The following is a 25,399-nucleotide window of genomic DNA, read 5'->3' as shown; positions in this document are numbered from 1 at the left end:
AATTTACTGATAACGAGAATTGTATTCCTTTGTAAACCAAATGGAGATTAATGTTGTTCTTTCTTCTGAGTCCATAAGCTTTTGTTGACGGGCTTTTGGGCAGATCGGCGCAAGGGGGTTGAGAGAGAGGACGCAATGCTGTAAGCTGGGTGAGGAACGGACCCCAAGCGGGGGTCCGAGGCCAGGAGGGGGGATGAAGCTAGATGTGCTTGGTTGACCACTCGGAGGGTCCTGAGCTGCGAGTCGAGGAGTTCGGAGGGGATCGAATGGTGGCCAGAAGACTTCAGTAATTGAGCTCCAACCGTTGTGCACGAAGTGGTTTGGACTTTGATAAGTTTGGCGCCTTTTCTTTATTTTTTTTCTCTTCATATATACTGTATGGTTATTAATCACTTAGTTATAGTAACCTTTATAAATTGTACTCATTTAATCGCATATGGTGTACTGTCTGTTTTTGGGCGAGGCGGGGACATCACACAGCATCCACCCCAGCTGATTACCCAGTTTGGCGGGGCCGAAGGCTGCTCCCCCTAGACGAGAATGAGCTGAGCGAGCCTGAGGCGACCCAGGGGGTTACAGTTAGGACTGTGTTCCCTTGATTGAAATGAAATTTGATACACAATTATGATGGGCATAGATAGGGTAAATGTAATCAGGCTTGTTCTTCTGAGGTTGGGTGGGACTACAACCTGAGGTCATGGGTTAAGGGTGAAAGGTGAAAAGGAGATCATGAGGGGAAACTTCCTCATTCAGAGGGTCCTGAGAGTGTGTAACAAGCTGCCAACACAAGTGGTACATGCAAGCTCGGTTTCAATGTTTAAAGTTTGGACAGGTACATGGATAGCAAGGATGCGGAGAGCTGTGGTCCCGGTGCAGGTCAATAGGCAGTTCAAATGGTTCGGCATGGACTAGATGGGCTGGAGGGCATCAACAGCTTTGCATTCAACATCAGTAAGACCAAAGAACTGATTGTGGACCACAGAAAGGATAAGACGAGGGAACACACACCAGTCCTGAGGGGGATCAGAACTGGAAAGTGTGAGTAATTTCAACCTCCTGCATGTCAATACTGTATGTCTGAGGATCTGTTCTGGGCCCAACATATCAATGCAGCAACGAAGGAGGGACAACAGTGGCTATACTTCATTAGGATTTTGAGGAGGTGTTGTTTGTCACCAAAGGCTCAAGCAACTTTCTGTGGAAAGTACATTTCTGGTTGAGTTTGTCACTGTCCGGCACGGGGCTGCACAGGATCGGGAAAACCGAAGGCAGCCAGCTCCACAGGCACCGGCCTACCCAGCATCGACAACATCTTCAAAAGGCCAATGTCTCAAGGTGGTGCATCCATCATCGAGGGTTCCCGCTACCAAAAACGTGCCCTCTCCTCATTGTTACCATCGGGGAGGAGGCACAGGAGCCTGAAGGCACACGGAACACTACAGCACAAGCACAGGCCTTCAGGCCCACGGTGCAGAGCCGACTGTTTAAAACCTACTCTAATATTAATCTAACCCGTCCTTCCTACATGGCCCTCCTCCACTTTTCTATCATCCACTAAGAGCTTCTTCCCCTCCAGACCATGAACACTACCACAAAATTCTGCTCTTTTTAAAAAACATTATTCTAACCTACATTAATTTTTATGACTTGCACTGTACTGCTGCCATAAACACAGTTGATTTCATGAGTTATGTCAGTGATATTGAACCCAAATTAATCTGTCATTTTCACAGAGGTGAGGGTGTGGTAAACATGAGAGGTTTTAACGATGCTGGAAATCCAGAGCAACAGGCATCAAATGCCAGGGGAACTCAGCAGGTCAGGCAGTGTCCACGGAGGGGAATACAGGGATGACCTTTCGGGCAGAGACTGAGCACTCTTGTGTTAAGGTAGAAAGCCAACTGACCAACTGACCAACTCTCCCTCACCTGTGAAGTTCAAGACGGGCACAAATTTGACTGGGCTTCAGAGAAAGTCGTGGCACAAACAAACTGGTAGCATGCAAGACAACTCCTAGAAGCATGGTTTTCCACAAACAATTCAGTGAACAGACAGGTAGACCTCGGTCCTATTTATGAGATGATGCGGGCAAAATTCCAGACCACAGCCCACAAAGTTCACCACACAACCAACCAGTGACGACAATGCCTCCCCACGCCTCAACTGAGTTTCCGTAACGACAACCAATCAGCTGATTGATGAGTATATAAAGACCAAGCATTCGGAGGACACACTGCAATCAACAGCGCACTGACGATATCTTCTCGTATGGTGACGAAACATTTGCAAGAAGATTGCCAAGATCAGAGAACAACTCAACCCAATTATCATCTACCCAAGCCACACATTTTAGAATCAGAATCAGGTTTAATATCACTGAAATTTGTTAACTTTATAGCTGCAGTACAATGCAATACATGATAAATAAATAGGGGAAAAATCTGAGATACTTTTTTTAAAATATATATATACTAAATATTTAAGTTAAAATAAGTAGTCTAAAAAACAAACAGAATATAAAGTATAAGGTATTGTTCATGTGTTCAATGCCCATTCAGAAATCAGATGGCAGAGGGGAAGAAGCTGTTCCTGAATCACTGAGTGTGTGTCTTCAGGCTCCTGTACCTCCTCCCTGATGGCAGAGGGGAAGAAGCTGTTCCTGAATCACTGAGTGTGTGTCTTCAGGCTCCTGTATCTCCTCCCTGATGGCAGAGGGGAAGAAGCTGTTCCTGAATCGCTGAGTGTGTGTCTTCAGGCTTCTGTATCTCCTCCCTGATGGCAGAGGGGAAGAAGCTGTTCCTGAATCACTGAGTGTGTGCCTTCAGGCTCCTGTACCTCCTCCCTGATGGCAGAGGGGAAGAAGCTGTTCCTGATTCACTGAGTGTGTGTCTTCAGGCTCCCGTACCTCCTCCCTGATGGCAGAGGGGAAGAAGCTGTTCCTGAATTGCTGAGTATGTGTCTTCAGGCTCCTGTACCTCCTTTTCCAAGTTAGAAACCAGTTGATGTTCCCCCACTTCTCATCCTGGCTTCTCCCCTTTCCATTCCGGTAAGGGTCTCACACTGAAACGTCGAATATTTATCCCCTCTATTGATCCTGCCTGACCTGCATTTTCAGGAGGGAAGGAGAAGAAAGCTTTTACCTCACCCCACCCACCCAAAGACTTCTAAACCAGTCATAAACACATCAGTCACAGTCAGTGAAAGAAGCACAAGAAATGATGGGAATGCACTTTAAGAGATTAGTCACCAAGATGATACTCCATTAACCAGTTTAACAACATAACATGTAATCATTAACTCTGAGAACAGTTAAAACTTGTGAGTGCATCTGGAGTACCTCCAGCTCATGTCTGCGTACACCACGTGTTATGCTTTGTAACTTCAAAATGTTAAACTAACTCAAATGAGGATACAGGAGCCCGAAATGCAGATCCCACACTCATTGATTCAGGAAAACCTTCTTCCCCTCTACCATCGGTTTTCTGAATGGACACTGAACCCAAGAACACTACCTCACCATCTATTATTTCTATTTTTTTCACTACTCACTTAATTATTTAATATACCTATATACTTACTGTAATTCATATTTTTCTCTATTATCATGTATTGCAATATACATGTTTAAATCTATTGCATTTGCTGCCACAAAGACACATATGCTGGTGACATTAAATCTGATTCAAGAAGTGAATCATCCATCATTAAGAACCCCCTCACCCAGGACATGCCCTCTTCTCATTGCTACCGTCAGGGAGGAGGTACAGGAGCCTGAAGACCCACACTCAATAATTCAGGAACAGCTTCTTCCCCTCTGCCATCCGATTTCTGAATGGACAATGACCGCTTGAACACTACCTCACTACTTTTTTATTTCAATTTTTGCACTAATTTAACTTATTAAAATGTTTATATCAAGATATTTTTAAATATATTTAACTTTATAATATACATATAATTCTTTATTAAGTATTTCATTGTACTGCTGCCATGAAACAACAAATTTCACTACATACACTGGAGATATTAAACACGATTCTGAGTCTAACCTTGTGTTTACTTCAAGTGACATGCACACATATCACGTGGGAGTGTGACGACATATGCAATCATGTATTTATACAGATAACCCGCAAATATTTTAACTAAGAATGCTTAATCAAATAATGGACACACACACACACACACATATATATATACTCAAATATTAAATACACATCAGCATAGCTAACGCCGTCACTGTCAAACCCAGCTGTAGGACAGAAAAGATTTCATTGTTGTATGCAGAAGGACCAAGGTATGGGAGGTATGTTCCAGAAACCACTCTGTTATGACACCAGAAACATTTTCCAAACACTCACTCAACAGGTGACCTTCCAGTTAAACCAATCACTAAACTTAGTCATTACAGTACATCTACAGCCCCCCCATAGAGCCCCAGCCAGGTTCCTCTCAGGAAGGCAGAGTCACAGTCCGGTTTATTATCAATGACATAGGCTTGGTGACCACTTTGTTATGTAGACCTGCCCCTTCCACCACTGGCATTTAGGGCCACAGTGAAAATCCTCCATCCCTGTCTCTCCACATTGTCACACTCAGTTTCAGAAGGGTTCTTCACTGATGTTTCTCTAACAGTTTGGTTCGACCAGTCAGGGTTGTTAGTCCTGAGTTGAACCCCTGACCTGCAGGATCAGTGGACCACTCTCAGTCTGACCTCTACCTTTGACCTGTTTGGCATGGGTGCCCCTACCAAGAGCCCTGACTCCAGGCAACCCGGATAGCTCTCCAGGTCATTGAGGCAAGCCCTACAACAAGGCCATGGCCCTCTGTACAACTGCTCATTAATGCAAAGATCTAATCAGCCAACCCTGCAGTATCATCAACGTCACCCATGTCGTATGACGTGGGGGGTCACAGTCCCATGACCATGATTACTCTTGGCAAAGTGTTCTACAGAAGTGGCCTGCCATTGCCACCTTCTGGGCAGGTAACACTGGCATTGATCGTCTGCCTGGCATCAGTGGTGGCAGAACCAGGATGTGCGATCTGCACCGGCTGCTCCTAAGTGGGCTGGAATCAGGTGGCAGCAACTCAGTGCATAAAAGCATGGTCAAGAGGTTCAGTTGTTCTTCCAGACCAAACGTCAGAGTGGGGAAGAAATGTGATCTCAGTGACTTTGATCTGGAATGACCGTCATGCCAGACGGGGTGGTTTGAGAAACTGCTGCTGGTTACCCAGGATTTTCAGGCACAAGTCTGTAGTTCGCAGAGAATGGTGCAAAAAACAAAAAAAACAGAGCCAGCGGCCGTTCTGTGGGCGAAAATGAGAGAGGTCAGAGGAAAATGGCCAGACTGGTTCAAGCTGACAATAACTCAAATAACCACACGTTACAACAGTGGTGTGCAGAAGAGCATCACTGAGTGTACAAACCTTGACGTGGATGAGCTGCAGCAGCAGAAGACCATGAACATACCACCTTTATTGGCAACTTCATGGAATAGTTTCCCCTGGGTGTTGTCTTGTGACAGCAGTACAGTGTAATACATAAACACTGACTAAATGTTAAACCTAAATAAATGGTGCACAAAGGGCAAAGCTCGAAGTAAATTTATTATCAAGGTACATATGTCACATACAACCCAGAGATCCATTTTCTTGTGGGAATACTCAATACATCCATCGAATAATAACCATAACAGACTCCGTGAAAGAGCAGAGCAACGAGAACATTCAACCAGTGTGCAAAAGACAACAAGCTACAAATACAAAAATAGTAATAATAAATAATCAATAAATATTGAGAATAGGAGATGAAGCATCCTTGAAAGTGAGTCCATTGGCTGTGGGAACATTTCAATGATGGGGTGAGTGAAGTTATCTCCTCTGGTTCAGGAGTCTGATGGTTGTGGGGTAATAACTGTTCCTGAACCTGGTGGTGTGGGACCTGAGGCTCATTGTGGTGAGTGAAGTTATCCACACTGGTTCAATAGCCTGATGGTTGTGGGGTAATAACTGTTCCTGAACCTGATGACGTGGGACCTGAGGCTCATTGTGGTGAGTGAAGTTATCCACACTGGTTCAGGAGCCTGATGGTTGTGGGGTAATAACTGTTCCTGAACCTGGTGGTGTGGGACCTGAGGCTCCTGTACCTTCTCCCTGATGATACAGTGTGAAGAGAGCTTGTCCTGGGTGGTGGGTGTCCCTGATGATGGATGCTGCTTTCCTGCAACAGCGCTCCCTGTGGATGTGCTCAATGGTTGGGTGGGTTACCAGTGATGAACTGGGTTACATCCATTATATTTTCCATCTGAGGTCATTGGTGTGTGCATACCAGGCTGTGATGCAGCCAGTCTGTACACTCTCCACTACACATTTATAGAAGCCCGTCTAAGTTTTACATGTCAAGCCGAATCTCCACAAACTCCTAAGGAAGTCGGGGCACTGCCGTGCTTTCTTCGCAACTGCATTTATGTGCTGGGTCCATGACAGGTCCTTCGAAATAATGGCACAGAAGGATTTTACAGTTGCTGACCCTTTCCACCTCTGATCATGAGGTGGTGTTCATGGGTTCATTGTACATTCAGGAATCTGATGGCGGAGGGGAAGAAGCTGTTCCTGAATCGTCGAGTGTGTGTCTTCACGCTCCTGTACCTCCTCCCTGGTGGGAGTAATGAAAATCGGCATGTTCTGGGTCACGAGATGTCCAGGATATGCCGTCCTTGAGCCTGGGGGCACGCACTTGCAGGCTTCCACACGATGGGAGGGGGGAGGAGAGAATGTTGGGGGTGGGGGAGATCTTGCTGCCTGTGAGAAGTTAAGACAGAGTGTGGAGAGGGGAGGCTGGTTCCTGATCATCCACAACTCTGCAGTTTCCTGAGGGCTGCTGGCCCTCACCTCGAGATGCTATTGGCTCTCACAATCCCACAGGGGTCAGCAGCAGACTCGGCAGTGTCACATTTGGTCCAGATTCGAAACAGTTGAGGCTCCGGGCACTGATCAGCGTGCTACCAAAATTAACCAACCTTTAATTCACCCTCAGCTATTGCTCCACAACTCCACGTGCCCCAACCTTGTCACCATCCTCCGGGCACTGCACCACATTCACAGATTTCTCCCTCACCTCTTGCAGGACGCAGAACTCGAGAGCAGACAGAAATAGGAGCAGCGCACCTCCACCCTCAAGCCTGGACCACCATTCATCACGATAGTGGTGAATCTGTTTCGCCCTGGCCTCACTCCCTCTTCTGTGTCAGCTCCCTGGGCAGCTCATAAGTCCCAAATTTTTCCCAATCACCCTGCACTTCCTGTGACGGTTACACTTTATCCTGCATTCTGTTATTGTTTCATCTTGTTCTACCTCAATGTCCTCCAAGAGGACCACAGCCTGTAACCAGTTGCTTCAGGCAGATGGGGCTAGTCAGCCCTGACTCGCAGCTCACCTAGAAGGAAAACTCTGATCTCAGACCTCTACTATCTTATGGGCTACACTCACTCATGGGGAAGGCTTCGGGAATAAACCCCGAGGAAAAAATCTGGAAAAATTTTCTAAAATTGACTCCTTCTACCTTAGGCCACGAACTTATCAATCACCCCTCGTATGGTGACATATATGTACTTTGATAACAAATTTATTACCATTTCTGGTAAAGCTTCATTTGAATTAGAATTAGTCATAGAAAAGCACAAACAGAGACTTTGGCCCATCTACTCCCTTCAACCTGCGCCGGCACCGTAGCCCTCGATACCCCTATCATCCACGTACCTTTCCAAACTTCTCCTAAACATTGAAGTCGAGCCTGCATGCACCACTTGCACTAGTAGCTCGCTCCACTCCACACTCCCACCACCCTCTGAGTGAAGAAGTTTCCCCTCATGTTCCCCTTAAACTTTTCATCTTCACCTTAACCCATGACCTCTGCTTGTAGTCCTACCCAACCTCAGCGGGAAAAGCCTGCTTGCATTTACCTTGTCTATGCCCCTCATAATTTTGTATACCGCTATCAAATCTTCTACATTCCAAGGAATAAAGTCCTAACCTATTCAGCCTTTCCTTATAACTCGGATCCTCCAGACCCGGTAACATCCTTATGTCTTCTCTACACTCTTTCAACCTTGTTTACATCTCTCCTGTACGTCGGTGACCAAAACTGCAAATACTCCAAATTACATCTTATACAATGTCTTATACAACTTCAACATAATATCCCTTAAAATTAGGTTTAGTGTCACCGGCATGTACAGAGAAATTGGTTGTTTTGCAGCAGCAGTACAATAAAATACGTAATACAAACGATCGACTACAACAGGAAATATTCCAAAGATTTTAAATAAGTATGCAAAAATGGAGCAAAATACATATTGAGGTAGTGTACATGGCTTCAAAGTCCAAGTTCCACCATGTGCCCACAATGGTGCTGAATTCCTATCATCTTTTAATTTCTCTGGATATTCATGACTTGAACCACTTTTTTTTTTGCGGTGTTTGACCTTTAAAGGAATGCACATTTGTTGCAGATTGTGTGATATGTCCATAAACGCACAAACTGCCTGCCCGTCAGACTTTTTAATAAGTAGTTTCCCCAGTCGCCCACAGCCAAACTTCGCAATCTCCTTTGTTCAGATTAAAGACACAAAGAGATTCTGTAGATGCTGGAATCCAGAGTAACACACACACACAATGCAGGAGGAGCTCAGCTGGTCACGCAGCGACTCGGGAAAAATAAATAATTGACAGTTCAAGCCAGGCCCTTCTTCAGGTCTGGAAAGGAGGGGGAAAGGTGTCTAAATAAAAAGGTGGGGGGAGGGAGGGACTAGCTAGAAGGTGATAGGTGAAGCCAGGTGGGTGGGAATGGTAAAGGGCTGGAGAGGAAGGAATCAGATAGGAGAGGAGAGCGGACCATGGTAGGAAGGGAAGGAGTAGGGGACCCAAGAGCTGATCAGCTGGTGAGAAGTGGCAAAAGTCCAGAGTAGGGAATAGAGGAAGGGGGTAGGGAATTTTTTTTTAACCAGAAAGAGAAATCAATATTCATGCCATTAGGTTAGAGGCTACCCAGACAGAATACAAGGTGTTAACACTGACCCATGTACGCTCTACACTGGGAGGGTGGAGCACATGATGCATTCCTCATTATAGGAAGGGCCGGAGGGTTTGACACCAGGGTACGTGAGTGTAAGGAGTGGCTGATGGTGGGATCATTCAGGTGAGAAGTGAAAGGTCAGTGTGGGGAACAGAGGAAGGGGGAGGGGGAGGAAAGGGGTATTCATGCCATCAGATTGGAGGCAACCCAGATGGAATACAAGGCGTCACTCCTCCCCTCTGATGGTGGCCTCATCGTGAGCAGATGTGTCGGAACGGGAATGGGCATGAAAGTGTTTGGCCGCTGGGAAGTCCCGCTTATGGAGGTGCTCGATGAAACAGACCCCCCCCCCCCCACCCCCCAGTTTACGATGGGACTCACTGACGCAGTGGGAAGATGCAGCCTGACTTGCTGAATTCCTTCAACATTTTCTGTGTGTGTGTTGCTTCAGATTAAAGATGCTCGTTTCAAACTGAGTAGCATCCATTTAAACTTTCCCCCTCAGGTCTCTTTGCAACTGATTATTTACCAACAGTCTGCAACCAGACGTTAATTCAACCCTCTGGTTCCTCCACACACTGATCCGGAAATTCATTATTTACCTGATCTTGAAACAGGGTTTCATTACGTGTACACTGAAGCATGGAGTGAAATGCACCATTTGAGGGCAGCTCATGTGTGTCATCATGCTTCCAGTGACACTGTAACGTGCCCAGATCTTACTGTCATTAACCCGGATGTCTTTGGAATGTTCAAAGTACATTTATTATCAAAGTATGTATACATTAAGCAAACTTGAGATTTGTCTCTTTACACAAAACAAGAAACCCAATAGAGCCCTTTTTTTTAAATCACCCGGTGTGCAGGAAAAAAAAGCAAGTCATGCAAATAACATTCAGAACAGAAGTTCCTGAAAGTGAGTCCACAGCGTTGAAGCCAGCGGCCGATTCAGGACGCAGTGAGTTGCAGGCCACAGCCTCAGTTCAGCGCAGGGATGAGGAGATCCCATGGAGCATTGAACAGAACTGGCCCACCCCTCACCTCCAGCCCCACACCTTGACCTTTAAAATCTGGCCCAGTGCTTAAATTGTCCAAACCTCGGGTTATTCCTCACTCTCAGGCCTGAACCCTACCACTCTGATACGCTCTTGGGGCTGGGCCCACAGCCTCAACTTGACCTGTACTCATCCTTACCGATTTGGCCAGCACTTAAAACTGGTCACAGCTCGGGCCTTTCCTCACTCTCAGGCCTGGGCCCTGGGTGGGTGGGGAAGGCTCCTCCCCTGTGCCCAAAGTTCAGACCATTAAGCAATAAGGTGCAAAGGATATAACTATACAACAGTGCTTCGCTTGTTACAAGTGTGGTGAACTATGTGCCTGGCGGGACACGCCCCTGCTGACTGCTCCTGTGGCTCCTCCCACAGGCCCCAGTATAAAGGCGACCTGTGGCCTGACGCTCGGCCTCAGTCTCCAAGACCTTGTATGATAGACACTCACTCCTGGTTCCTTCTTCCAGTCAATAAAAGCCGATATCTCGCCTACGTCTCAGTGTGAGTTATTGATGGTGCATCAACAAGTTAATCTGCAACCTCTCTAGGCCTGCGGACACAGACCAGAGAAACATTCGACTATCACCACAAGGCTATGTGCTTAGCCCGCTCCCCGCCCCCCCATTCTCCCCGCCTTACAGCGAGCACTGCTCCAGTACCATATTCAGTTTGCTGATGACACCACTGTCAGTGGCCAAATCAAAGATGGAGACGATTCAGGACATGGGAGGGAGACTGAAAGTCTGGCTGAGTGGTGCCATAACGACGAGCTGATTATTGAGCACAGGAGGAAGCCACAGGTCCATGAGCCCGTCCTCATCAGGGGATCAAAGCTGGAGAGGATCAGTGACTTCAAATTCCTTGGTGTTTTCATTCTGGAGGATGTGGCCTGGGACCGGCACACAAGCAACGTAGTGCCTCTACTCTTGCAAAGATGTGGCATGAAACTTTGACAAACTTCTATAGACTTGTAATGGAGAGTAAATTGCAGTGGAGAACACCTATTGAAGGGAGGCTGAAGCTCATGTTCCGGCTGAACAAACCAGTTTGGTAGGATTTTCGCACACTCTCATTTGACTGTACAGCTGAGATGGTAACCAGGCCAAGCCACAACAAGGGAGAGTGTGGGTGGGAAGAGCTCCTCTCCAGAGCATCGAAGGCCTGGAATGAAAACACCACTGCCCAGGAATGGAAAAGCCTACAGAAAGTAGTGGATAAGGCCCAGTCCATCACAGGTAAATCCAGCCGCACCATAGAGCAGATTTACACAGAGCACCGGTGCAGGAATGCAGCATCCATCATCAGGGACGCCCACCACCCAGACCACGCTCTCTTCTCACTACTGCCATCAGGAAGGTGGTACAGGAGCCTCAGGTCCCACACCACCAGGTTCAGGAACAGTTATTACCCCACAACCATCAGGCTCCTGAACCAGTGTGGATAACTTCAGACACCACAATCAGCCTCAGGTCCCACACCACCAGGTTCAGGAACAGTTATTACCCCACAACCATCAGGCTCCTGAACCAGTGTGGATAACTTCACTCACCACAATCAGCCTCAGGTCCCACACCACCAGGTTCACGAACAGTTATTACCCCACAACCATCAGGCTCCTGAACCAGTGTGGATAACTTCACTCACCTCAACACTGAACTGATTCCACAACCTACAGACTCACTTTCAAGGACCCTACAACTCATGTTTTCAGTATTTGTTTCATTTGCATAATTTGCCTTCTTTACTCATTGGTTGTCTGACAGTCTTTGCTTTTCATAAATTTTACTGTAATTCTGTATTTTCCTGTAAATACCCATAAGACAATGAATCTCGAGGTAGGATATAGGGACATGTACTCAGTGGCCATTTTACTGGATACCTCCTGTACCCAATAAAATGGTCACTGAGTGAATGTCCGGTTCAACATGTTGTGCGTTCGAGACGCTCTCCTGCCCACCACTGTTGTAACGTGTGGTTATTTGAGTCACTGTTGCCTTCCTGTCAGCTGGAACTGGTGTCTGGCCCTTCTCCTCTGACCTCGCTCATTAACAAGGCATTCTCACCCACAGAGCATCCACTCACCGGATTTTTTTTTGTTTGTTTGTTTTTAAAAACACCATTCTCTGCACACTCTGGAGATTGATGTGCATAAAAAGCCCAGAACATCATTGAGGCTGTCTGGGATTACAAGGAGAGACAGAAGCAAGCGAGGCAACTGTAGTTGCAGAAGAACACAGGCAAGTTGTCCAATTTTGAACAACCTCCCAGCCAGTTTCCTTATAAAACTGCACAACCCAAGAGAAACGATGCATTTGAAAGGCTGGTCACACCAAATAGAGGCTGGATTTAGTTTCTTTTTTTAAACTGATTTTCTGCTCTTCATAGTAACATTTGGACATTTAGAGATCTGGTTATTTTTGAAAGCATCTTCACCGTACACAATATTTTAAACATTTGCCTAAGACCTTGCACAGTACTGAATGCTGGTTGCATTTTACAGTTGATTCCACTGCCTCAAACCCACAAATGTCAGTGATAATAAACCTGATTCCCACCCTAATTCACACCTTGGTAGTCCCAGTCTCTTCCCACACTCAGGTTTAACACCACTGGCATCATGTCGTGAAATTTGTAAACTTTACAGCAGCAGTACATTGGATAAATAAACAGAGAAAAAGCTGAGCTACATTAAGTTACATGTCTATTAAATAAGCAGTGTAAGAAAGATTAAAAAAGTAGAGAGGTAGTGTTCACGGGTTCAACGTCCATTCAGATATCGGACATTAATGAGTGGGATGAAGCTGTTCGTCCAACAACAGAGGGGAAGAAGCTGTTCCTGGATTGCTGAGTGTGCGGCTTCAGGCTTCTGTGCCTCCTTCTCGACAGTAAGAGTGAGAAGAGGCCATGTCCCGGGTGGTGGGGGTCCTTAATGACGGAACGCTGCCTCAGGGGCAGGTTTGCTGGAGCTGTCGTGGAGGGTTTAAGCTGGTTTTGTAGTCAGACGAGATGGCAGAGTGATAGATGAGAGGGTTGGGACAATTGGTATGAAGGTAAATGTGATGTGTAAAGAGATTGTGAGAAAGGGTAGGCAGTGGACAGAGCATAGCTGCAGTTTGTTGGACGGGTTGAAACGTGTCTATTTTAATGCAATGAGTATGAGAACAAGGGTGACAAACCTGGAGCATGGGCCAGTACAGAAACACCACTACCACTGGGGCTGGAATGGCTAAGGGAAGCTCTGGTGCTTAAATCTTTCAGACGGACAGAGAGGAGGGAAAAGAGGTGGCATTGCTGATCAGTGATATTATCACTGCAGCAGAAACCAACATCATTGTGGAAGGATAGTCTACTGAGTCAGTGTGGGTGCACGTTAGAAACAGGAATGGAGCAATCACTCTGTGATTGCCCCCCAATAGCAGCAGACACTGAGGAACAGATTGGCAGGCAGATTCCTGAAAGGTGTAAAACATGGGTGACTTCAACTTCCCTACTGTGGATTGGCACCTCCTAAGCGTAAAAAGTTTTGATGGGGCAGAATTTGTTAGGTGTGTCCAGGATGGATTGCTGACACAACATATGTGGACAGGCTGACAAGAGGACAAGGTAGTGAACCTGGTCAGGTGACGGATCTCTTGGTGGGCGAGTATTTCGGAGGAGCGACGATACCTCTCATAACCTCAGACAGGATAGGAGCAAAAGGTATGGGAATGTACTGATTTGGGGGTGGGGGGAGGGCAATTTTGATCCTATTAGGGAGTAATTTGGTAGTATAAAACAGGAAAAGATTTACTCAGGGAAATGCACAACAGAAATGTGGAGTTTTCTTTTTTTTTTACTTATTTACAGTGCAGAATAGGCCCTTCTTGCCCTTCCAGCTGGGCCACCCCCCCACCCCCTATTTAAGCCTCGCCTGATCACGAGACAATCTGCAATGACCAATTAACCTACCAACCGGTACGTCTTTGGACTGTGGCAGGAATCCGGAGCACCCGGAGGAAATCCGGGCGCTCACTCGGAGAATGTATAAAGTCCTTACAGGCAGCAGCAGGAGCACTTGCATAGCCAGAAAAGAGCTGAAGAATTGACCGAGGAGAGCAGAATTAAGGAACACCCCAAGGTGTTGTATGAAAGAACATTCCGGGAGAGGAGCGGGAGCTCCCTCAAAGAGAAGATCAGAGACGAGGCAAGGGGTCACGATTGACCACGTTTCCCGCCAGTCAAAGCGCCGAGGAAAATCGAGACGTTGGGGCGACTGCAGAGGAGAGCGAGTCACTCTCCTCGGAAGGCCGCTTGGATCGTCTTGCTGGAATTTAGAAGGACCAGGGGCATCTCACTGAAACCTTTCCAATGTTGAAAGGCCTAGTAGATGCGGAAAGAATGTTTCCTCAGGTAGGGAGAGTCCAGGACAAGAGGGCACAGCTTCAGGATAGAGGGGTGCCCCTTTCAAAACAGAGATGCAGAAAATTTTCTTTAGCCACAGGGTGGTGAATTTGTAGAACTTGTTACTTGAGGCCAGGTTATCGGGTGTGTACTTAAGGCAGAGAGTGTCAGGGTTTTGATTAAACATGGCATCAGAGGTTACGGGAGGGGGGGGAGGCTGGGAAGTGGGGTTGAGGAGGGGAAAATAGGGTCTACCATGATTGGATAGTGCAGCAGACTCAATGGGCCAATGGCCTAATCCTCTTCCTGTGCCTTACAGTCCTTGAAGATGTCTTTCGGATGCTACAGATGGAGGTACCCATGATGGAGGTGAGTAATTTTACAAGTTTCTGAAACTTAATTCAATCTTCCGCAGTAGCCACCCCCCACCCCCGGCCAGACAGCGATACAGCCAGTCAGAACGTTCCCCATCGCACTTGAAAACTACAGATGTGTTTTAGTTGAGCAAATCTCCCCAAACTCCTCAGGAAGTATAGCTGCTGCCTAGCCTTCGATACAGCTTTTTGACTTTGTAGCTCAACCCTCCGTCCATGCCTAACCCTGGATTCGAAGCAGGGTGATGGGTCTGATCACGGCGGGTGTGACAACTGCCCACAGGAAATAGCACCTACACGGAAACCCTACCCAAGGAAAACATATTGCCCTTTAATGGTGCAGGTACATCACCCTTCCTGGCGCGTACACTCACCCCTCCTGGGGCACCTTTGCGCCAACCCACTTCTGAAGGAGGGCTGTAATTTGGTAAGAGGGTCTGGCTTACAGATCGACATCTCCATTCAGGTCTAGGGCAGATTAACTCTTCCAGTCCCAGCTTCCAGAAGGCAGGAAAAGCAGGATTCGGAGGCGACACAATGATGCCAGAAACCCAGGGTTTGATCAAAGCCTCCAGCACTGTCTACGTGGAGCTCGCAAGCTCTCCACCATGACTGTGTCCCTGGGGGCACTCTGATTTCCTCCCACACCCCGAAAAGGTGCAGAGGACCCGGGTTCAGGTCCTGTATATTCCCACTGGGTTCATGGGGGACTGGACAGCAGCACCAAGATGGGTTTAGCTTGCAACCCCCCCCATGTCTGTGGTTGAGGGGTAGCACTGGGATGGGAGGGGGGGAATGGTGGGGAAGGGACAGGGGAAATAAAAGGAATTCAATTGTTGAGAGCCTGTTGGAAGAACTCAGTGGGTTGAGCACGAGGTGTATGAGAGGAGTGGGGGTGGAGAAGTTTCTTGTCAAGACCTTGTTGTCTCCACAACCTTGGTTATATTGGGTTTTAAAGAAAGTCTGACTCAGGAAACTGAGGATTTAACCAGAGGAAACTGAATGTTCCCGTTCCTTCAGAGGAACAGACCATAAAACCACTTTGCATGGTCTTTAGAAATCCAATGGAAAAGGAACCCGCGACCCCGCGGTCTTTGGAAATGTAATGGGGGACGGACCCGTGACCCCGCGGTCTTTGGAAATGTAATGGGGGACGGACCCGTGACCCCGCGGTCTTTGGAAATGTAATGGGGGACGGACCCGTGACCCCGCGGTCTTTGGGAATGTAATGGGGAACCCGTGACCCCGCGGTTCCTGGGCAATGTCTTCACCGCCTGCGCCACCCTCACAACAAATAAACAGGCAGTTTGTTGTCGGAGAGACAGAGTCGGGACACACACTTTACCTGCCGGTATGGGGTTCTCCGACAAGAGCAGCTTCACGCCGACCTCGTAGCCCTCCCGGACGAGGAGAGTGCAGACCGACTTCTGACCGTGGGTGCAGTCGAAGAGCACACAGTGGAGCCCCTCCGGATCGGAGCCCCCGACCAGAGCCAGGCTACATCGCCGCAGGGCGCAGCAGTGGGCCATGCACACCGACGAGCTTTTCACTCGCTGCGTCTGCAGCAGCTCGGCGCCGTCCTTCAGGCTGCTCGGGTGCAGCATGAAGCCTTGGGAGATGCGGTAGGAGCCGAGGCATTCCTTGGTCGGGACGGGGTCGTCCACAGAAGCGCAGGCGAGCCAGGCGCAGGTGAGCTGCAGGAACAGGGCGCAGCGGCCGGACCCGAACAGCGCCATGGAGGAGACGCAAATACACACCTGGATTCGACTCAACCTGTGAGACTGGCCTGGAAGGGAAGCGGAGTCTCCTCCTCCCGACACCGAAACCCAATCAAACACGCCGGGGACCCGCCCCGCTCCACTTCCTCGTCGCCGGCACCGAGACACCTCCTGTACCCTTTCGGAGATTATTTATTAATCTTCACCTACAAACACTTGCCCGTTTTATCCCCCCGGCTTTCGATAAAGGGAGTAAAAAAAAATAAAGCCACTCGCGGGGGAGGGGAAGAGGTTATTTGAACCAGCAACTTGCACTTGCGTCACAATGAAGGCCTGTGAGAATCTACAGACGTCTGTTACTCAAAACTAAGTTTAAAGTTCACGGTATAAATACATCAAATTATCTCCGATCTGTTGGAGAATAGTTAGATCAACAAGTAAATAAAGAGATAGTTGTATGTGTATTTTTTCTCTCTCACCCCTTACGGGTGGTGTGAAAGCCTGGGAGCTTGAGAGGGGTCTGCTCAATATCCTTGCCGTTCCTAGCAGTGAGATCTCCGATGTTGTTTCAGTCACTCTCCCAGTCCGGGTGTCTCAGCTTCTGTCACCACCTGGGTTACTCTGGCTGTAACTTTCCACATCCTTTCTATCTGCTCTTTCAAAACCTGCTATTTCTCCAGCTTCTGGTATTCTCTCTTCCTGATGTTGCTGGCACTTGGGGATTGCCACATCTATTTTACAACAGCCTTCTTCAGTTCCTTGTCCAGTATAATGCAGACTGTATGAGATCACTGGCATCACCTTTTCTCCAGCCCTTGACCTTTCCTACCAACCCAGCTTCACCTACCACCCTTTAATGGATTTATTTATTGAGTTACAGTGCAGAGTGGGCCCTTAAAGCCACACCGCCCAGCGATTCCCCCCGCTTAATCACAGGACAATTTACAATGACCAACCTGTAGGTCTATGGACTGTGGGGGGAAACCAGGGCGCCTGATGGAAACACGCGGTCACAGGGAGAATGTAGAAACTCCCTTACAGGCAGGGGCAGGAATTGAACCCGGGTCGCTGGATGGCAAAACGCTGCGTAACCGTGCCACTATATCCTCCTCCCCTCCCCCACCATCTTTTTAAACTGGCGTCTCTCCCCCCAGCGAGAGTTTATTCCTTTTCACAGACCCTGCCAGACCTGCTGAGTTCCTCTGACATTTTGTGCATGTGGTGCTTTTAACATCACTGGCGTTTGTCGTGAAATTTGTTGTTATGCAGCAGCAGTACATTGCAATACAAATGATCAAAACTGTAAAGTACGTATTATATATATGAATAAAAAGGTAGTGAGATAATGTTCATGTATTCAGTGTCCGTTCGGAAATCGGATGGCAGAGGGGAAGAGGCTGTTCCTGAATCACTGAGTGTGTGTCTTCAGGCTCCTGTACCTCCTCCCTGATGGCAGAGAGGAAGAAGATGTTCCTGAATCGCTGAGTGTGTGTCTTCAGGCTCCTGTACCTCCTCACTGATGGCAGAGGGGAAGAAGCTGTTCCTGAATCATCGAGTGTGTGTCTTCAGGCTCCTCTACCTCCTCCCCAATGGCAGAGGGGAAGAAGCTGTTCCTGAATCGTCGAGTGTGTGTCTTCAGGCTCCTGTACCTCCTCCCTGATGGCAGAGAGGGAGAAGCTGCTCCTGACTCGTTGAGTGTGTGTCTTCAGGCTCCTGTATCTCCTCCCTGATGGCAGAGAGGGAGAAGCTGTTCCTGAATCGTCGAGTGTGTGTCTTCAGGCTCCTGTACCTCCTCCCTGATGGCGGAGGGGAAGAAGCTGTTCCTGAATCGCTGAGTGTGTGTCTTTAGGCTCCTGTACCTCCTCCCTGATGGCGGAGGGGAAGAAGCTGTTCCTGAATCGTTGAGTATGTGTCTTCAGGCTCCTGTACCTCCTCCCTGATGGCAGAGGGGAAGAAGCTGTTCCTGAATCGCTGAGTGTGTGTCTTCAGGCTCCTGTACCTCCTCCCTGATGGCGGAGGGGAAGAGGCTGTTCCTGAATCGCTGAGTGTGTGTCTTCAGGCTCCTGTACCTCCTCCCTGATGGCGGAGGGGAAGAAGCTGTTCCTGAATCGCTGAGTGTGTGTCTTCAGGCTCCTGTACCTCCTCCCTGATGGCGGAGGGGAAGAAGCTGTTCCTGAATCGTTGAGTATGTGTCTTCAGGCTCCTGTACCTCCTCCCTGATGGCAGAGGGGAAGAAGCTGTTCCTGAATCGCTGAGTGTGTGTCTTCAGGCTCCTGTACCTCCTCCCTGATGGCAGAGGGGAAGAAGCTGTTCCTGAATCACTGAGTGTGTGTCTTCAGGCTCCTGTACCTCCTCCCTGATGGCAGAGAGGGAGAAGCTGTTCCTGAATCGTTGAGTGTGTGTCTTCAGGCTCCTGTACCTCCTCCCTGATGGTCGCAGTGAGAAAAGGGCATGACATGGGTGGGGAGGGAGGACCTTAATTCAAAGTACATTTATTATCAAAGTATGTATACAGTTTACCACCCCGAGATTTGTCTTCCCCACAGACAAATAATTGTCTATTTTAAGTGACGTTAAGTGTTATTAAGCAGTCAACACAAAGATATCTTTCCCAGCTATATCTAACTCTAACCAACTTGAAGACAAAACGTCATTACATAACGAAAACTAAGCATTTTTACCATGTCCACACACGTGACTAACGACCCTGATAAAGATAATAAACACACAACACAAAAACACAATGCAGACTGAAAATAGATATATGGCTCCTAGAAGTTGTAAAGTGTGTCTGAAAGTGAGTCTGCAGGTAATAGAATCAGTTCAATGTTCTGCTGAGTGAGGTTATCCACACTGGTTCAGGAGCCTGATGGTTGTGGGGTAATAACTGTTCCCGAACCTGGTGGTGTGGGACCTGAGGCTCATTGTGGTGAGTGACGTTATCCACATTGGTTCAGGAGCCTGATGGTTGTGGGGTAGTAACTGTTCCTGAACCTGGTGGTGTGGGACCTGAGGCTGATTGTGGAGAGTGAAGTTATCCACACTGGTTCAGGAGCCTGATGGTTGAGGGGTAATAACTGTTCCTGAACCTGGTGGTGTGGGACCTGAGGCTCATTGAAGTGAGTGAAGTTATCCACACTGGTTCAGGAGCCTGATGGTTGAGGGGTAACAACTGTTCCTGAACCTGGTGGTGTGGGACCTGAGGCTCCTGTACCTTCTCCCTGATGATACAGTGTGAAGAGAGCTTGTCCTGGGTGGTGGGTGTCCCTGATGATGGATGCTGCTTTCCTGCAACAGCGCTCCCTGTGGATGTGCTCAATGGTTGGGTGGGTTACCAGTGATGAACTGGGTTACATCCATTATATTTTCCATCTGAGGTCATTGGTGTGTGCATACCAGGCTGTGATGCAGCCAGTCTGTACACTCTCCACTACACATTTATAGAAGCCCGTCTAAGTTTTACATGTCAAGCCGAATCTCCACAAACTCCTAAGGAAGTCGGGGCACTGCCGTGCTTTCTTCGCAACTGCATTTATGTGCTGGGTCCATGACAGGTCCTTCGAAATAATGGCACAGAAGGATTTTACAGTTGCTGACCCTTTCCACCTCTGATCATGAGGTGGTGTTCATGGGTTCATTGTACATTCAGGAATCTGATGGCGGAGGGGAAGAAGCTGTTCCTGAATCGTCGAGTGTGTGTCTTCAGGCTCCTGTACCTCCTCCCTGATGGCAGAGGAGAAGAGGCTGTTCCTGAATCGTCGAGTGTGTGTCTTCACACTCCTGTACCTCCTCCCTGGTGGGAGTAATGAAAATCGGCATGTTCTGGGTCACGAGATGTCCAGGATATGCCGTCCTTGAGCCTGGGGGCACGCACTTGCAGGCTTCCACTCGATGGGAGGGGGGAGGAGAGAATGTTGGGGGTGGGGGAGATCTTGCTGCCTGTGAGAAGTTAAGACAGAGTGTGGAGAGGGGAGGCTGGTTCCTGATCATCCACAACTCTGCAGTTTCCTGAGGGCTGCTGGCCCTCACCTCGAGATGCTATTGGCTCTCACAATCCCACAGGGGTCAGCAGCAGACTCGGCAGTGTCACATTTGGTCCAGATTCGAAACAGTTGAGGCTCCGGGCACTGATCAGCGTGCTACCAAAATTAACCAACCTTTAATTCACCCTCAGCTATTGCTCCACAACTCCACGTGCCCCAAACTTGTCACCATCCTCCGGGCACTGCACCACATTCACAGATTTCTCCCTCACCTCTTGCAGGACGCAGAACTCGAGAGCAGACAGAAATAGGAGCAGCGCACCTCCATCCTCAAGCCTGGACCACCATTCATCACGATAGTGGTGAATCTGTTTCGCCCTGGCCTCACTCCCTCTTCTGTGTCAGCTCCCTGGGCAGCACATAAGTCCCAAATTTTTCCCAATCACCCTGCACTTCCTGTGACGGTTACACTTTATCCTGCATTCTGTTATTGTTTCATCTTGTTCTACCTCAATGTCCTCCAAGAGGACCACAGCCTGTAACCAGTTGCTTCAGGCAGATGGGGCTAGTCAGCCCTGACTCGCAGCTCACCTAGAAGGAAAACTCTGATCTCAGATCTCTACTATCTTGTGGGCTACACTCACTCATGGGGAAGGCTTCGGGAATAAACCCCGAGGAAAAAATCTGGAAAAATTTTCTAAAATTGACTCCCTCTACCTTAGGCCACGAACTTATCAATCACCCCTCGTATGGTGACATATATGTACTTTGATAACAAATTTATTACCATTTCTGGTAAAGCTTCATTTGAATTAGAATTAGTCATAGAAAAGCACAAACAGAGACTTTGGCCCATCTACTCCCTTCAACCTGCGCCGGCACCGTAGCCCTCGATACCCCTATCATCCACGTACCTTTCCAAACTTCTCCTAAACATTGAAGTCGAGCCTGCATGCACCACTTGCACTAGTAGCTCGCTCCACTCCACACTCCCACCACCCTCTGAGTGAAGAAGTTTCCCCTCATGTTCCCCTTAAACTTTTCATCTTCACCTTAACCCATGACCTCTGCTTGTAGTCCTACCCAACCTCAGCGGGAAAAGCCTGCTTGCATTTACCCTGTCTATGCCCCTCATAATTTTGTATACCACTATCAAATCTTCTACATTCCAAGGAATAAAGTCCTAACCTATTCAGCCTTTCCTTATAACTCGGATCCTCCAGACCCGGTAACATCCTTATGTCTTCTCTACACTCTTTCAACCTTGTTTACATCTCTCCTGTACGTCGGTGACCAAAACTGCAAATACTCCAAATTACATCTTATACAATGTCTTATACAACTTCAACATAATATCCCTTAAAATTAGGTTTAGTGTCACCGGCATGTACAGAGAAATTGGTTGCTTTGCAGCAGCAGTACAATAAAATAAGTAATACAAACGATCGATTACAACAGGAAATATTCCAAATATTCATGACTTGAACCACTTCTTTTTTGCTGTGTTTGACCTTTAAAGGAATGCACATTTGTTGCAGATTGTGTGATATGTCCATAAACGCACAAACTGCCTGCCCGTCAGACTTTTTAATAAGTAGTTTCCCCAGTCGCCCACAGCCAAACTTCGCAATCTCCTTTGTTCAGATTAAAGACACAAAGAGATTCTGTAGATGCTGGAATCCAGAGTAACACACACACACAATGCAGGAGGAGCTCAGCTGGTCACGCAGCGACTCGGGAAAAATAAATAATTGACAGTTCAAGCCAGGCCCTTCTTCAGGTCTGGAAAGGAGGGGGAAAGGTGTCTAAATAAAAAGGTGGGGGGAGGGACTAGCTAGAAGGTGATAGGTGAAGCCAGGTGGGTGGGAATGGTAAAGGGCTGGAGAGGAAGGAATCAGATAGGAGAGGAGAGCGGACCATGGTAGGAAGGGAAGGAGTAGGGGACCCAAGAGCTGATCAGCTGGTGAGAAGTGGCAAAAGTCCAGAGTAGGGAATAGAGGAAGGGGGGTAGGGAATTTTTTTTTAACCAGAAAGAGAAATCAATATTCATGCCATCAGGTTAGAGGCTACCCAGACAGAATACAAGGTGTTAACACTGACCCATGTACGCTCTACACTGGGAGGGTGGAGCACATGATGCATTCCTCATTATAGGAAGGGCCGGAGGGTTTGACACCAGGGTACGTGAGTGTAAGGAGTGGCTGATGGTGGGATCATTCAGGTGAGAAGTGAAAGGTCAGTGTGGGGAACAGAGGAAGGGGGAGGGGGAGGAAAGGGGTATTCATGCCATCAGATTGGAGGCAACCCAGATGGAATACAAGGCGTCACTCCTCCCCTCTGATGGTGGCCTCATCGTGAGCAGATGTGTCGGAACGGGAATAGGCATGAAAATGTTTGGCCGCTGGGAAGTCCCACTTCTGGAGGTGCTCGATGAAACAGACCCCCCCCCCCAGCCCCCAGTTTACGATGGGACTCACTGACGCAGTGGGAAGATGCAGCCTAACTTGCTGAATTCCTTCAACATTTTCTGTGTGTGTGTTGCTTCAGATTAAAGATGCTCGTTTCAAACTGAGTCACATCCATTTAAACTTTCCCCCTCAGGTCTCTGTGCAACTGATTATTTACCAACTGTCTGCAACCATCCTGAACCTGGTGGTGTGGGACCTGAGGCTCATTGTGATGAGTGAAGTTATCCACACTGGTTCAGGAGCCTGATGGTTGTGGGGTAATAACTGTTCCTGAACCTGGTGGTGTGGGACCTGAGGCTCATTGTGTTGAGTGAGGTTATCCACACTGGTTCAGGAGTCTGATGGTTGTGGGGTAACAACTGTTCCTGAACCTGGTGGTGTGGGACCTGAGGCTCATTGTGATGAGTGAAGCTATCGACACTGGTTCAGGAGCCTGATTGTTGTCGGGCAATAACTGTTCCTGAACCTGGTAGTGTGGGACCCGAGGCACATTGTGGTGAGTGAAGTTATCCACACCGGTTCAGGAGCCTGAATGTTGTGCGGTAATAACTGTTCCTGAACCTGGTGGTGTGGGACCTGAGGCTGATTGTGATGAGTGAAGTTATCCACACTGGTTCAGGAGCCTGATGGTTGTGGGGTAATAACTGTTCCTGAACCTGGTGGTGTGGGTCCAGAGGCTCATTGTGTTGAGTGAAGTTATCCACACTGGTTTAGGAGCCAGATGGTTGTGGGGTAATAACAGGTCCTGAACCGGTTGGGGTAGGACCTCAGGCTCATTGTGGTGAGTGAAGTTATCCACATGTGTTCAGGAGCCTGATGGTTGAGCGGTAATAACTGTTCCTGAACCTGGTGGTGTGGGATCTGAGGCTCATTGTGGTGAGTGAATTTATCCATACTGGTTCAGGAGCCTGATGGTTGTGGGGTAATAACAGTTCCTGAACCTGGTGGTGTGGGACCTGAGGCTCATTATGGTCAGTGAAGTTATCCACACTGGTTCATGAGCCTGATGGTTGAGAGGTAATAACTGTTACTGAACCTGGTGCTCTGGGACCTGAGGCTCATTGTGGTGAGTGAAGTTATCCACACTGGTTCAGGAGCCTGATGGTTGTGGGGTAATAACTGTTCCTGAACCTGGTGTTGTGGGAACTGAGGCTCATTGTGGTGAGTGAAGTTTTCCACACTGGTTCAGGAGTCTGATGGTTGAGGGGTAATAACTGTTCCTGAAACTGGTGGTGGGGGACCTGAGGCTCATTGTGTTGAGTGAAGTTATCCACATGTATTCAGGAGCCTGATGGTTGTGGGGTAATAACTGTTCCTGAACCTGCTGCTGTGAGACGTGAGGCTCATTGTGGTGAGTGAAGTTACCCACACTGGTTCAGGAGCCTGATGGTTGTGGGGTAATAACTGTTCCTGAACCTGGTGGTGTGGGATCTGAGGCAGATTGCGGTGAGTGAAGTTATCCACACTGGTTCGGGAGCCTGATGGTTGTGGGGTAATAACTGTCCTTGAACCTAGTGGTGTGGGATCTGAGGCACACTGCGGTCAGTGAAGTTATCCACACAGGTTCAGGAGTCTGATGGTTGTGGTGTAATAACAGTTTGTGAACATGGTGGTGTGGGACCTGAGGCTCATTGTGGTGAGTGAAGTTATCCACACTGGTTCAGGAGTCTGATGGTTGAGGGGTAATAACAGTTCCTGAACCTGGTGGTGTGGGATCTGAGGCTCATTGTGGTGAGTGAAGTTATCCACACTGGTTCAGGAGCCTGATGGTTGTGGGGTAATAACTATTCCTGAACCTGGTGGTCTGGGTCCTGAGGCTCATTGTGGTGAGTGAAGTTATCCACACTGGTCCAGGAGCCCGATGGTTGTGGGGTAATAAATTTTCCTGAACCTGGTGGTGTGGGACCTGAGGCTGATTGTGGTGAGTGAAGTTATCCACACCGGTTCTGGAGCGTGATGGTTGAGGGGTAATAACTGTTCCTGAACCTGGTGCTGTGAGACCTGAGGCTCATTGTGGTGAGTGAAGTTATCCACACTGGTTCAGGAGCCTAATGGTTGAGGGGTAATAACTGTTCCTGAACCTGGTGGTGTGGAACCTGAGGCTCATTGTGGTGAGTGAAGTTATCCACACTGGTTCAGGAGCCAGATGGTTGTGGGGTAATAACTGTTCCTGAACCTGGTGCTGTGAGACCTGAGGCTCATTGTGGTGAGTGAAGTTATCCACACTGGTTCAGGAGCCTGATGGTTGTGGGGTAATAACTGTTCCTGAACCTGGTGGTGTGGGACCTGAGGCTCATTGTGGTGAGAGAAGTTATCCACACTGGTTCAGGAGCCTGATGGTTGTGGGGTA

General features: G+C 48.2%; 1 protein-coding gene across 3 annotated transcripts in view; it reads right to left on the bottom strand.

Moving 5' to 3' along the window:
* LOC132402243 (kunitz-type protease inhibitor 1-like) overlaps positions 1 to 16,701 on the bottom strand; it is a 150,142-nt gene extending 133,441 nt beyond the window's left edge. For 2 of the 3 annotated variants that reach the window (XM_059985010.1, XM_059985012.1), the window contains exon 1: positions 16,226 to 16,701. In XM_059985010.1, coding sequence (XP_059840993.1) covers positions 16,226 to 16,616 — 391 coding nt within the window. In that variant the 5' untranslated portion in view covers positions 16,617 to 16,701. The remainder of the gene's footprint in view (positions 1 to 16,225) is intronic. The other variant, XM_059985011.1, reaches the window with a different exon arrangement.
* Positions 16,702 to 25,399: the final 8,698 nt, after the last annotated feature.

The sequence above is a fragment of the Hypanus sabinus genome, chromosome 11 (assembly GCF_030144855.1).
Source record: "Hypanus sabinus isolate sHypSab1 chromosome 11, sHypSab1.hap1, whole genome shotgun sequence".
Lineage (NCBI taxonomy): Eukaryota > Metazoa > Chordata > Chondrichthyes > Myliobatiformes > Dasyatidae > Hypanus > Hypanus sabinus.
This window is presented reverse-complemented; position numbering and strand designations above follow the sequence as displayed.